General features: G+C 47.4%; 1 protein-coding gene across 2 annotated transcripts in view; it reads right to left on the bottom strand.

The window, feature by feature from the left end:
• SCNN1G (sodium channel epithelial 1 subunit gamma) overlaps positions 1-10,051 on the bottom strand; it is a 32,607-nt gene extending 22,556 nt beyond the window's left edge. Inside the window, exons 1-2 of one of the 2 annotated variants that reach the window (XM_080679529.1) lie at positions 9,978-10,051; positions 470-817 (exon numbers count right to left, since the gene is read on the bottom strand). In XM_080679529.1, the coding sequence (XP_080535655.1) occupies positions 470-786 (317 nt within the window). In that variant the 5' untranslated portion in view covers positions 787-817; positions 9,978-10,051. Of the gene's footprint in view, positions 1-469; positions 818-4,378; positions 4,633-9,977 lie in introns of those variants that run through there. The other variant, XM_080679528.1, reaches the window with a different exon arrangement.
• Between the last annotated feature and the right edge of the window lie 4,764 nt (positions 10,052-14,815).

The raw sequence follows: 14,815 nt of genomic DNA, 5'->3' as shown, positions 1-14,815 counted from the left end.
TCAAATAGTAGGCTGGGTTCACTCAGGTGAGAATTTGGGGCAGCTAAGATGCTTCCGGAAGTCACCTGGGTGCAACTTCTGAGTCAGCCATGAGCTCACATCTGGGGAGAGTGAGGGCGTGAGCTTGGAGAGCTTAAGGAACATGGCTAAGCTGAGCCGTGTGTGTGCATGTGTGTGTATGCGTGTGTGTGTGTGTGTGTGTGTGTGTGTGTCTAAGGTGGGATAGCTCATCCCAGATCCAGCCTCCAAGCAAAACTGATCCTTGCAGCCTCCCCCCTGCATTCCCTGAGCCAGCCCATCCTCAGAAGCAGCTGATGGACGGAAAACCTGGTACAGATTTAGAGGCTGGGAGAGGGCAATTTGCCAACGTTGGCAACAAGTTCAAATTTCTACAGCGCATGTCTGCAGGCTGGAGGGTCCCCTTCAGGAGGGCCTGACCCCACGCCGGGCCCCTGCTCCTGCCTCTTACTTGTAAGGGTTGATGTTGCAGATGGTGACTGCAGGGAAATCCAGCTTTTGGAAGTGGATTTTGATAGAGACAGAGACGGTGTAGAAGGAGAGCACGAGGAGGGCACACTGCCAGAAAATCAGCGCCACCGCCGTCAGCGTGAACAGGATCCAGAGCAGGCGGCGAAGGCGGCCGCGGGACACCACGATGCGGCGGCAGCCGTGGGTGTTGGTCTTTAGACAGTACCACCTCATCAGCTCCTTAATGGTGGGTGCCTGAGGCCCCCTCACAGGCAGGTTCTTCTTGATTTTGGCTTTGATCTTCTCTCCAGGAGCCATGGCGAGGATGGCTCGTGGACAAGCAGGCAGGCTGGAGGGGCCGAGAAGAAAAGCAGGTGAGCTCACCCCGCCAGCCCACTGGCGTGTCCCTGGAGGTGCCTACGTGCCCTCAGGCCGCCTCCCTTCGTCCCTCTGTGGGCTGGACAGCCTGTGCGCTGAGGCCCTGGCCCCTGTCCAGGATGTTTGTTTTTTGGGCACCACAGCTGCCAAAGAGTTGCCTTCCCTTCCTGCACCCCTGGCCCAGGCGTGGGGGCGGGGAGGGTTCACCTGCGGATCACAGGACAGGTTTGGAGAAACTTTCACCTGGTGCTGGAGGCAGGAGCCCTCGGAGCCGCGGGTCAGCCCTGCAGCGTCTACCATGCTTTCTAGGATTGCCCCCTGCTCCTTGTTGGCTCTGGGAGGGCAACCGTCCTAGCTCATCCTGCCCCCTGGTGCCCAGCCACTGATTCTGACAGATAAACTCTCCCAAGAGAACTTCCCGACATCCCCTTAGATCATGTTCAGCCCCTGCCTGCCAGATCCTCCCAGCCCTCTGCTGTTTTACTGAAAGTGGAGAGTTCCTGTTTCGTTTCTGCTTCATTTCTTCCCTTTACAGTCAAGCTCTTAGTGTTTCTGAGGCTCCTACTTTAACAATAGCCTACAACTATTGGCCACTTAATATTTGCCTGGGACTGTGCCACATTTCCTTGATTCTAAGATAGAATACACATTGGTTTAATTACAGCTTTGTTTGGGGAAGAGTGTTGGAACACAAATTACTACATTCATCAATGTACATGATGCATCTCAATTACAGAAAGTTGACGATGTGAAATAACATTCCTTTTAGAAATTATAGTCATATCATGATTATAATATATGTAGTCTCATAAGTCTCATAAATATATACAGTCTTTCTCGATATCCTATATAATAAAGAGCTAATATGCTAATTAGACCGAACAGCCGAACAACCTTCCGGACAAAGCCGGGGCTTCAAGGGCCGGCCGGGGCTGCGAGGGCCGAGCCCCTAGCACAAATTTCGTGCATCGGGTCTCTAGTATACACATAATCTATGTATATTTCATCTCAAGTTTTAACAATCACATAAGGTAGGTTTACAAGTACCATGTTACAGAGGGGAAAATGAACTTGTACAAGGTTGCACAGGTAGTTGAGTGGACGAGCTGGATTAGAACCAGGGTACATGCCTGTGAAGGGCCAGGATTGTGCTGGGTGCTGCCTCCACCCATGGCAGTGAATTAGCAGCTCCTGGGGCTAAAGTGAGAAGGAAGGAGAAGGGATCCTGAACTGTTTGCTTTCCCATCATTGGGCAGGTCATGTGGTCACGTCCCACTGGTGTGAAGGAGGTGAGTGTATGGAGATGCCGCCCCTGTGACTGCGTAGGGGACAGAGGCAACTGAGGAGGTACTCCAGGACATAGAGGGTGGTCCCAGGCGACCCACGGGCCTGTGTCTTCCGCAAGGACCTTAGTTTCCCCATTAAATTCTTCAGGCAGGGTTCTGGGCTCAAGTTATTTCTCCCCACTAAACCCATGGGATATTGCCCAAAGTTTAGAGCTAGGGCAAAACTTGGAGGCATTCATTCTTATGATGCTAGAGGGTTTCAGGGTTATGACGTGAAGCAAGCATGTCAAACTTGCAGCCCACGGGCCGCATGCCTCACTTATTTGGCCCGTGTTAGCCTTTGAATTGGACATGCGTGATGTAAAGGAATTAGAGTGCTGGGGGTGCGGGGAACGGTCCAGGGCAGACAGACCACACCAAACCCTCCACTGAGAGACCTGATCCCACTGGGAGGAGGAAGATCTCGGACCCTCAGATCGATGCTCTTAGACTTTCGGCAAGAAGAATAGAATTTATTTTGTCATTTAATAAAATATTGCCCATCCCCACCTCCTCTCTCACTACAATCCAAAGGCAAAAATGTTAGTAACAATTTGTTTTTAAAACCTAGATATAAAAATCGAAAGAAAAAAAGAATAAAAACCCTTAAGTACAGGTTCATTTTCCTGCCACCTAAAAGGTTTTCGGCTCTGCCAATGTTCAACAGAAACTGTGGTTCTGAAAGCTCCCGTCTTCAACCCTTCTTCTCACCGAAGACAACGCCTGGGATTCCTCTGTCCCATTAGCCCTCGCAGAACTGACCCGGGGCCCGGAGGGTCACCTGCCAATGTCAATGAAACTACAGGGGGAAGAAGGAAGCCCACCTTGCCCATCACAAAACAGATAGATGTTTGCACAAATAACATCTCAACTTCACAGCAAAACAAGACTGCAGCTGCTATTAGGTCTACTGCTTGCTTAAATAGGATGTCTTGTGGGAGAACGGTACCTGACACACAGCACTCACTCTTCTAAGCACTTTACAGGTGGTCACACATTCCATTTCCACGTCTTCCGAGGTGCACACCATGATTCCCCCATTATAAAATAACGCCCACACTCACAGGTTAGCAGCTTGCCCAAGGTCACCCTAGACCCGTGGTCGGTAAACTGCAGCTCGCGAGCCACATGCGGCTCTTTGGCCCCTTGAGTGTGGCTCTTCCACAAAATACCACGGCCTGAGTGAGTCTATTTTGAAGAAGTGGCATTAGAAGACGTTTAAGTTTAAAAAATTTGGCTCTCAAAAGAAATTTCAATCGTTGTACTGTTGATATTTGGCTCTGTTGACTAATGAGTTTGCCGACCACTGCCCTAGACAGTGGCTGAGCTGGGATTTGAATCCAGGAGTCCTCAAATAATAATAATAATAATAATAATAATTAATAACCACAATAGCAGCTATCATTTATTGATCCATTACTCTTCCCCCAGGCACCCTACTGAACTCTTTCACACATTACATTCTTGAATCCTCAGTATAATTATATAAAGTACTAGTACTATCCCCATTTCACAGAGGAGGAAACTGAGGTGCACAGAGGTGAGGTAACTTGCCCAAGGTCGAAAAGGTAGGAAAGATTCCTTAAAATTCTAGGGTCCTAGCTCAAGACGGTGACTCTACTGTAGCCTTCCCGCCCACTCCTGACCTCGCCTACCCCCATACCAATGAGGGAACTGGAGCCTCAGAGGACCTCAGCTCCTGGGGGGAGGGGGGGCGAGCCGTGCAGCCTCTGCCCACCCAGAGCAGAGCCACCAGGCATTGTCCTGCGGCCCATGGACAGCCGGGGCTGAGCCCCCGGCGAGAATTGACAACCTGCTACAAGGGTTTGCTTCTCTCTGCAACCACAGCCACCCCAGAGAAGACACAACAGAGGGAGAGAGGCAGCGCGGTCAGGTCTGCGCGTCTCTCTGGGACGGGGAAGAGGCTGTGCAGGTGCTGGGGGGAATGAGGCGAGGCGCCGGGCCCTCTCTGAGCGGCGCAGAGACCCCTCTCGTTAGCTGTGTGCTCCGGGCCACAGCACAGGCAGACGCCAGGGAGCTGGACGCCCACTGACCTGCGACGGTCAGCATCCCGACCACCCGGAGGCAGCCCGCGCGGGTGCCGGCACCGCCACCCAGCGCGCGGGTGGCGTCCAGGAAGCCAGGGACCCCGCGGCCGCTCGGGCGCCTGAATCCCCCCAGCTGTGCGACCTGACCCGACTGCTCACCTTCCTCGGTCCGAAGGCTCCCGCGCGAGCAGGTGCGCGATCCGCACGCTCCTTTCTGCTCCGGGTACAGCGCGAGCATCTCCGGGCTACGCGGCTGCGGGCTCTTGTGAGACTCGCCGGGCCCCGCCCCCAAGGTCCGCCCCGGGCCCGCCCCCACCTGCCCAGGTGTGTTCCCCAGGCTGCGAGGCTGTGAGGGGCCGCTACCACCCCGTGCGCCGCCTGCCACCCTGCGGCCGCTCTGCGCCATGCGTCCTGCGTGCGCCTGTCGGGGGCACAGCGCAGTGCCTACTGCCGCCGGGAGGCCACCCTGCGCCCTGCATTCCCTCTGGGTCGTGCCGGTGCGCACCGTCTCCAAGCTAATCGCAGCGCCTCCTGCCGCTCGGTTACTTCCCAGCGCCAGTCACTCTGGTCCTGTTGGCTGCCAGGCTGCCCAGCACCAGGAAAACCCCAGCAGGCTTATGTAGGGTTTCCTCCTGACCTGGCTACCTGAGTCCAGCTGCTGGCAACAGGGTTGTTCAGCCAGATGGCTCGTCCTTTGATTTCGTCAGCTGCCTTTTTATAGGGACTCAGCATGCATCTGCAAGAAGTGAGCTTAAAAAACTGCAACTGCGAGGGACCATACAGCCACCTCGGGCTCAGGCCCTTTGAGCGAGAGGGGAAGGCGTCTGTTCTCGCTCAGAGCTTCTCAGCTTCACCTGTGCATTCCATCACCTGCGGGTCATGTTAAAATGCAGGTTCTAATTTAGCAGGCGTGGGGCTCAGAAACCTGCATTTCAGACTTCTAGGTGATGCTTCTGTTGCTGGTTGGAGGACCACACTTTGAGTAACAAGTGCTACTTGCCCAGGAGAGTGGAAAATGGTTCAGATTTTTGGAGGGCAATTTAAAGAAAAGCTCATTATTTCAAGTACCAGTAAGACATATGGGAATATGTAACAGACAGATGGAAAATGGAGCTTTGTGGAGCAGTCTAGGCTGGAGATCTAGATGAGGGGCTCAGCATGTAGTAAATGACATGGAGATAGACGTGGCCAAGCATATATCTAGACTGGGAGTACAGTCTTAGAGAAAGCACTTTTAGGGAGCAGGAGAATGAAGTGGGGGAGGAAGAGAGAGAGACACCTAAGGATATGTTTTTATTGATTTTAGAGAAAGAGAAAGGGAGGGAGGGAGGGAGAGAGAGAGAGAGAGAGAGAGAGAGAGAGAGAGAGAGAGAGACGGGGAGAGAGAAAGAGAAGCATCGGTGTGTGAGAGAAACAGCAATTGGTTGTCTCCTGCATGTGCCCTGACCAGGAATTGAACTGGTGACCCTTTGGTACATGGCATGGCACTCCACGCAACTGAGCCACACTGGCCCGGGCATCACTCCTCTGGTTACACCTATTCAATGACTTCTTCATTCAGAGTAAAAGCCAAAACCCTTACGGTCATTGGCATGGCCCTTGTGACCTGACCCTGTTATCTCCTACCACTCTTATTCTGACTCATTCAGCTTCTTTCTCATTGGCCTCGGATTGTTCCTTGAATATACCTGGCACATCCTGCCTCAGGGCTTGTTACTGGTGCTCACTCTCTTTGAAATCCCTCTCTCTCCACATACATACACTCAGATAATCACATGGATCATCCTCTTGCCTCCTTCAAGTCTACCCATTTAAAATAGCAAAGTTTCCTCTTTTCAATACTTCCTAACCCTAAGTTCCTCCTTCACTGTTTTCTATATATCAAACCCAATCATAAGCAGAATCAAGTAATGGACCTCCCAGTGGCACCCATCATGCAGCGTTGCTGTGGCATTGATAACTGACACAATTTCACTCAGACAGAAGCCTTGAAAGACCCAAGCATTTCAGGACTATTGGAACCAATGACAGGCTCAGCCTCATCTGTAAGCTGTGGAGAGAAGAACTCTGAGCCTAGGAAATGCCACCAGCAGGGGCCACCTTCTGAGAACACTAAAACCACCAACATTCAACATCAGCTCCTTCTTTCGGGATGCTACTGGAATTCTGGGACTGGAATTAGTCTTGGTAAAGTCCTTTGGTTTCAAGTAACAAAAATAGACTCACGTTAGTGAAAGCTAAACCAAGAAATGATTAAGAGGTTATCACATGGGGTTTGGGAGTGAAGCCAACACAAAGAAAAGCAGAGCTGAGAGATGGAGAGAGTTTCAGCTCTGATGATAAAATGCATGTCTTTGCACCCAGTACTACCTAGAGTTGAATCTACCTCCTGGATTTTTTAGTCACATGAGCCAATAAATTTGCTATAGTGCTTAAGATATGTTAAATTCAGTTTCTCTCACTGGAAATCAAGAGTCCCAACTAATAGAGAGGATAAAAATTCTATCTTCCCACATGGATGGGGTGGGGGTTGCCATCTTCTGTTCCTCAAAGTGAGTGTATTCCAAATCCAGTCCTAGATGAAGGATCTACAAATTTCCTGGCAACGGGTTTTCTCTGCCAGATGACACCAGTGAGGACCCTGCTCTACTAAAAGGGAAGAGGGGAATTTGAACTGTGACTATCTTTAATCCTAGACCCAAAGTTTACCAAATTATCTCTACAGGACCTGCAGCTTGTTATAAAATCTTGGTGAGGCCTCAATGGGACTCAAATTTCTAGGCTCACATCGATTCCTATATAATAAAAGCCTAATATGCAAATTGTCCCCTCGACTGGGAGTTCAACCAGGAGTTTGACCGAGAATTCGACCAGGGGGTGGGGCTGGCCCACCAACTGCCTGCAGCCCCTCCCCCTGGCCAGCTCCACCCCCAATCGCCCACCCCCACCCCAATTGGGGGTGGGGCCGGCCAGCCAACCGCAGGAAAGGAGGCCCCAGCCAGCAGCCAGCAGCCGCTAGGGACCCTACCCGTGCATGAATTTTGTGCACTGGGCCTCCAGTTATGTAATAAAACAGTAAGATTCCAAAAGTTATCAACAAGGTCTTCTGTGACTTGCTGGGCTCATGAGGGGTGGCAGCATGATAAAAGGTCATTCATACTTATTTATTTATTCTAATCCTCACCCAAGGATATGTTCTTATTGATTTTAGAGAGAGAGGAAGGGAGAGAGACAGAGAGAAACATCGATATGAGAGAGAAACATTGATTGGTTGCCTCCCATATGCACCCTGACTGGGGATCGAACCTGCAACCTTTTGGTGTATGACCAAACCAACCAAGAATGAGACACTAGGCCAGGGCTCATTCTAATTCAAGCATGTAAAACTCAAAGGCTAACATAGGCCAAATAAACAAGGTGTAAGTTTATGTGTCCGCAAAAAAACAAAAGCTTCAATTTTCATAGAAACGTAGGTTTATTTTGATAGAGACATGCTGAATACAAAGGGCTGAAATAAATGAATAATCGTTAACATAAAATAATAGAACATTTCAATAAAAATTAATATTTTTTCTTGAACATTAACTTACCAGACACTGAATAACTGCACAAATTAATAAGCATAACGCAAATAAACCTATTTTTCTTGTTCTCTAAAAGCAAAATATTTCCTGTTACACACACCAAACAAGTCAATCCAAGACTAATGACGTGGCAACCAGCTGCTAAAATATTCGCTGCTAGTATTAGTGGAGAGAAATGGTGCACCTTTATGTAAGGGAAATGAATGCAACACGATTATAGTAATCAGTCATTAGCGAACATTGTAGTTTATTATTAACTAGAGGCCCGTTGCAGGAAGATTCCTGCAAGAATAGGGCTTCCTGCGGCCTTCTCCGCCGCCCCGCCTGCTTCCCTCCCTTCTCTGCCTCCCCGCTTGCTTCTCCGCAGCTTCGCTCCCTTCTGCAACACTTGGCTTCCTTCTACGCTGTCATCAGTCTTCGCTCTGCACCTGGATATGCAAATTAGCTGACATCTTGGTTGGGTTAATTTGCATACTCGCTCCTGATTGGCTTGTGGACGTAGCAGAGGTACTGTCAATTTGCATGTTTCTCTTTTATTAGATAGGATAATCTACACTAATAAAAGAGAAAGATGCAAATTGACCATACCTTTGTGACGCCCACCAGCCAATCAGGAGTGAGTATGCAAATTAACCCAACAAAGATGGAAGGTTAATTTGCATACACAGGTGCTGAGTAGCTAGGGGTGGGGCAGGACGCTTGCTTCGTCACCATGGCGACGACGCAGGCATTCTGCACCGCCCCAGCAGCTCTGGGCCTCTGGGCAATGTGGGAAGGCGGAAAGGTGGCTCCGGGCCGGAGCAAAGGTGGTGCCGGCAGCCAGGGAAGGAAGGCCTATTCTTGCATGAATCTTTGTGCATCAGGCCTCTAGTTATGTATAACAGGATATTGTAAAAATTAAGTTACAAAATTTTTATTAAAACGTTTCTTGCATACCGTTATATTGGCTGGGTTGCATGCGGCCCACGGGCCATGAGTTTGACATGCTTGTTCTCATTCATTAATCAGACCCAGTGACCTGGATACTATTTGTGTGTATAATCTTACCTGGGGGCAATAGTGTCAATTGTTGTAGTATTAAAGAGGCAAATTTGGTTATAGTTTCTAAGAATGACCCTGTGCGTATTGTGTGGGCCCTCCTGTTGTAATTAAGTCTTAATTGCCATTGGCTTTTTCATGCATGGGATCCACCTCAGGCTGGCTGACAGTGAGGCTCACCCCCAGCACAGCATGCAGGCTGCTGTGCAGGTGCTGATCACATGAAGCAGAATTGCCTCAGCAGGTTTGGTCCCCACTGAGATCTCCCTGTGGATATGCTGCTTATGAAGCTAATTGGACACTGCTCTGTAGTTGTCTGAAGATGGCCACTGGGTGTATTGGTTCTGGGCCTCTTCAGAGGGACTCTGGGGCAAGCCAATGTCAGGCGATGTCTGTGACTGACCCAGGGCAACATGTTTGGAGCTATCAGCGATCCACAGCTATGGCTCCCTCTGCTGGGGCTGGGTGTGTGAGGAAAGAACCTAGCTGTGCCCCAAGGTCTGCTTTTCCTAGCACAGGGCCCAGGACAGGCCAGCAAAAGTCTCAAAGCACCCAGAGATCCACCTCTGCCTGCAGGCTGACTGTTAGGCTGTCACTTAAAGGGCCCGGGGCTGTACTCAGCAGGGTGTGAGCTCCACAGGGTGGGGTGAGAGGGCTTCCAAGGGGTGGGGCTATTGCTTCCCCCAGGCTGATGCTGCATGGAAGGGAATTCTCTGTCTGAGAAAGATGGTGTCTGTAGCATGGGGGAATGACTCAGCACAGGAATCCTGGCAGCTGACCTCCTCAGAGCCACCAACCCCTGACTCTCCTCACACAGCTTTAGTCTGCTCTGCCCTCCCTCTGCCAAACCCCAGGGTGAGGAGCTGCAAACAAAATTTTGTGCGTTGGCTCTTCAAGAGGCTGCCTGCATTTCTCACCATCTCTCCCTGGTGTACAGAAACCCTGCTACTTTTCACAGGCAGATGTTATGTGGGTGCCTTTCCTGGTTCTGGTGCTCTGGGCTGGGGAGCCCAGCTTGGGGTTTAGACCTCACATTTCTTAGGGGGAACCCCCCCCACAGCTGAGATATCCCTCCAGAACTTCAGCTGCTGCCCAAGAATGCTGGGCCAGCTCTCTCAAACCTCCCCATCTCTTACCAGTCTCGATGTGGCCTTCCCTGTAAGTCCTTGGTTTTTGGTTACATCTATTTTCCAGGATACTTTCTTTCTCCAAGAGGGCACACATGCTTCTGACAAACGTAGCATCATTTTCCTAATGTAAGAAACATTTAAAAATATTTTAAAAATTGATTTCAGAGAGGAAGGGAGAGGGAGAGAGACATAGAAACATCAATGATGAGAGAAAATCATTGACTGGCTGCCTCCTGCATGCCCTCTACTGGGGATCGAGCCCCTAACCCAGACAATGCCCTGACCAGGAATTGAACCGTGATCTCCTGGTTCATAGATCGATGTTCAACCACTGAGCCACGCTGGCTGGACAAGAAACATTTTTTTTAATTAATCAGATTCTTTAAGGATCAAGAGACATGCACAGATTACCTATGATGATGGGGGCTTATTGAAAGTACACACAAGATGACTACCACAGGAGAGTTCTGGACGGAATCTGTTTCTCCTGCATGAAATCCATTCTACTTTCTACTGGCAACAGAGTCTACCCTTTCCTTTGAGGAATCATATTCCCCTACTCTTTGTCCATGTGATTCTGGTAGGAGCCCCATTCTCAGCGCCAATCACAACATTTCTCTCTATGGCCATAGTTGGTTCCAGAAAGGGCATGCTTCTGAAGCCAGCCAATAAAAACTTCCCCTGGAGAGAGTTTTACCAGCATTTGTGCTAATAGATGAAAATTCTTGCCAACGTTTCAGCTGTTTCAGAAGGGTTTTCACTGCTCTGTATCCCACCTACTTGGCCCTTGCCCATCCTACATTTTAGCCTTCATCATCTGAAAAAATCCACTTCTAGTACTTATTTGTAACTCAGTTAGGAGTGTATCTTGCAAGTATCAGAAACAAACAACTCTGATCTAACTTAGGTTTAAGAACGGAATAAATTATTTCATGTCCTGGGGAGTTTGGCTTTAGGCCCAGCTTAAACCTAGATTCCAAAGATGTCAGCAGGACCTGGTTTCTCTGCCTTTAAGTCTTGGCTCTACTTTATCAGTGTTCATGCCATTCTCTGTCCAGTGCAGTCCGAAGATGACTGTATTAGCTCTGGCCCTCACATGTATGTAGCTAAGTCCAGCAGGGCTGGTAGTACAAGCATAGATTGTAGGATTAGTTATGAATGGTACAAATCGGGCCTTATTGTTTTGCCTGAGGTATGTTGCAGCCCTAATTAAACACCATTATCAGAATAATGGAATGCTCTGAGCAGCTCAGGTTTAGATTGCATGATCCACCTTTTAGTAGAACCAGCTTCACCCAAAACACAGGTGCTGAGAGTGAGGAAGGGGCGTTTTCCCCAAAGCAAAACCAAAGTCAACTTTGCTTTGCAAAACATCTAGTCTTCTGTAATTTCCCTCCTTTCGCCTTCTTTGGTGCTTGCAGTTGATAGTTGTTTCAGAAAAACACTCTTATTTTGGTTTCTCTGGTGTATCACTTTTCTAAAATTTATTTATACTCCTTGGAACTTTATGTAATACATCTCTGGAGTTTCTGGGATTTAGAGATCAGTGTCAGGGACATGAACTCAGGAATCCAGTCATGAGAGGTGGCAGGAGATCTTGAATCTTCTGGGGAATCAGAGATCTCAAGTGGCTGAGAACACTTGGTTAAACTGCTAGCCAAGTGGGCTTAGGCCTCAGTGGCATGGCATTGACTAAGTGTGGGAACCCAGTGAGTAAGCTTGCTCCCAAGTTTGGCTCTTTCCTGGATTCCTGAGGCTTTAGAATTATGTCCTTCCTTTCTTATGGATGTTACCTTGCCCCACGAGCATGAGGTCAAGGCTCTCGTTTCATGCATGCTCATTAAGCCAGTCTTTTTAGAAACCTACTCTCCTTGATCCCTGGGGACTAGGGGACAGGATCCTTAGATTAGCTTATAATTTTCCTGTTGCTGCTTCTCTTGCCAGAAGCTGGCTTTCTGTGGTCAGCACCGCGGACAGCAGCCACAGATGTGTTCGTGGGTTCTCCCTTTAGGCAGGAGGTCTGCAATGGGATGCTCCTGTCCCACAAAATGCCACTTGCAGCTTGGAGATAGATACAGAAATAAGGGTGAAGTAGTGAAAGTGACCTCCAACAGCCAGGTTATTCAGCTGGCAGAGAGATGTAACAGATTGCCTAGAAGTGTACAGTTGACGCTTGATATTTGTGCTTGCAATGGCTATGTTGTATAAAGTCACCATAAACACTGAGTTAGCGAATAGCAAATCATTGCTCCAAGGTGAAATACAGACTTCGGTCCCTGCGAGCCTCTGGTCACAACATATTTATTAACTGATTGATGCATACCTTTTATTTATTTATTTTTATACTTTTATTGATTTTTAGGGAGAGAGGAAGGGAGAGGGAGAGAGACAACAAAGTGAGAGTGAAACACCAGTTGGCTACCTCCTGCACACCCCCTACTGGGGATGAAGCCTGAAACCCAGGCACGCGCCTCTACAGAAAATGGGATGACACCCAACCAACTGAGCCACACTAGCCAGGGCTCAATGTCTAACTTTAAAAAATGTGTTTCTGTGTAAGACACCTTATTTAATAGATATTATTGATTCATTAACATTGAACTCACAGCCAACAGCACTGTAATCATACCTGGACAAAGCTTATCTAACACTCATACTTGCTCTAGAAGGCACACCACCACCTTGCACAACCACTCTATTTGAAATTGCAACCTTGAGAGAAATTTTCTGTTCCTCTCTGCTGCATTATTATTTTTTCATAGCACCAATTTTCAAAATTGTGTATGTTACTGGTATCTTGTCTGTCTTTCCCCACTAGAATGTAAGCTCCTTAAGAGCAGGTATTTTTACCTATTTTGTTCATTACTTTATCCCCAGGGTAGATGGAACAGTGCCTGGTATACAAAGGGGCTCAACGTGTTTTTTATGAATAAATGAGTGAGTACAATAACAGAGCCAGTTCCAGTTTGGGTTACGGTTCGCTCCCCTGGCCCTAGAGGGTATGCCTGGGGAGAAATGGGTTGTCTCACCCAGGGGCAATGCCCAGCTAACTGCAGGCTGGAGGGTTGAATGGGCTGCGAAAAGACGGGTATATTACTATCTTTGTATTCCAAAAGGACTTAACCTTGCAGCTTGATGATACACTGAGGGCCGGTTTCATGGGAGCATGACTTGAGTGGTTGTATCAGGTCTTACGTTCAGAAGGGTCTTGTGCTATGTTTAATGCTCTGCTGTCATCATCTTGAAATTTTTAATAATTTATGAACAAGGGATTCTGCATTTTCTTTTTCACTGGACCCCACAAATTAAATAACTGTCTCTAGATATGCAAAGCAGGTTCCATGGTCTCCTTGGATTTAGGAACGTTGTGAGTGATGAAGGTGGGAACTGCTACAGCTAACATGAACAGAATTCAGAGGACTTGGAGCTTTCCTAATGGGAGAGGAGCCAGTCTGATTGGGAATAGGGACCAGAAAGTTCAGGTTCTGGAGGGGAAATAAGAGTAACATTCATGAAAGTTTGAGTTATATGAGGGCAGGAATTTGGTCTGTACTGCAGAAAAAAGAATGGCTGCTTAATGTACTAGTCTTTCAGCTTTTTTCTATGTTTGAAATTTTTCATGTCCTGGCGGGGTAGCTCAGTTGGTTAGAGCATTGTCCTGATACGCCAAGGTTGTGGGTTTGATCCTCAGTCAGGGCACATACAAGAACCAACCAATGAATGCACACTTCTCTCCCCCAATCTCGCTCTCCCTCCCTTCCTCTCTCTCTGTAAAATCAATTAAAATTTTTCATAAATAAAAACTTTAGGAAATAAGTAAATCGTTAGCAATATGGGTCCACTGAGATAACATATATATTTCCATGTTTTTTATTCATTATTGATGAAGTTGATCTGTTGCTTTATGGTTTGCTCAATAACTTACTCAACAATTAATTGATATCCACAATGTTTTTAAGCATCTCTTAGCAAATAATTAATTTAGAGGATCACGAGGGAGTTTGCTGTTTCAATAGCTATTAATGTTTTCTCAGCTATCCCCCTTTTGAAAAAATGTACTTAAGTTTTGTTTGATAAAATTAATCATTGTAAAAAAATTAAACATTACAGAAAAAATTGAAAATATTGCTTAATAACCATGTACCTCAGATACAAATCCCACCTCATTCTTAACAATTTTGTGTATTCTTTCAGACTTAAACGTTGTTATACAAATATAGAAAACTATATTACCTACGTGGGCTTACATTTTTTTCTGCAATTGTCTTTTTCACTTAATTAAAAATTATGGTCATCATTCCATGTAAATCCATAAAGGGGTATCTTATTCTTTACAATGGCTGCATAGTATGTCTTATATCCCTTAGTCTATAGCTATTTTTCCTTATCAATTCAAGTAAGATTTAAAAACATGTTCTTGGTGTTATAAATTTTCCCAATTCATGTCTTAGTGGGGAGCTCTTTCAAATACATTATGCTGGGTACTATTAATCTAGATGCACACATTCTCTAGTCCTAGACATTTTCTTCTATTGTTTTCCTGGTAGAAATTACTGCTCTTTACTTGGAAGAAATGGAGACAAAATAGAGAGCTAAAGAAAACTATTAAAAATTGTACTTAGAAAAAGAGAGGCTCGAACCAAGATGGCGGCATAGGTAAATCCCTAAACTGCTGCCTCGCACAACAATTTCAAAACTACAACTAAAAGACAAGACGCCTATCACCCAGAACCACGGGAATGCTGGCTGAGTGGAAGTTCTACAACTAGAAGGAAAGAGAAAAGAGCATTGAGACATACACAAGCACGGAAAAGCTGAGATACACAGGCGCAAGAAACGGGCTG

Source organism: Plecotus auritus, assembly GCF_963455305.1.
Source record: "Plecotus auritus genome assembly, chromosome: 7".
Taxonomy (NCBI): domain Eukaryota; kingdom Metazoa; phylum Chordata; class Mammalia; order Chiroptera; family Vespertilionidae; genus Plecotus; species Plecotus auritus.
Note: the sequence above shows the minus strand (reverse complement) of the source record. Positions and strands in the feature narration are given on the sequence as shown.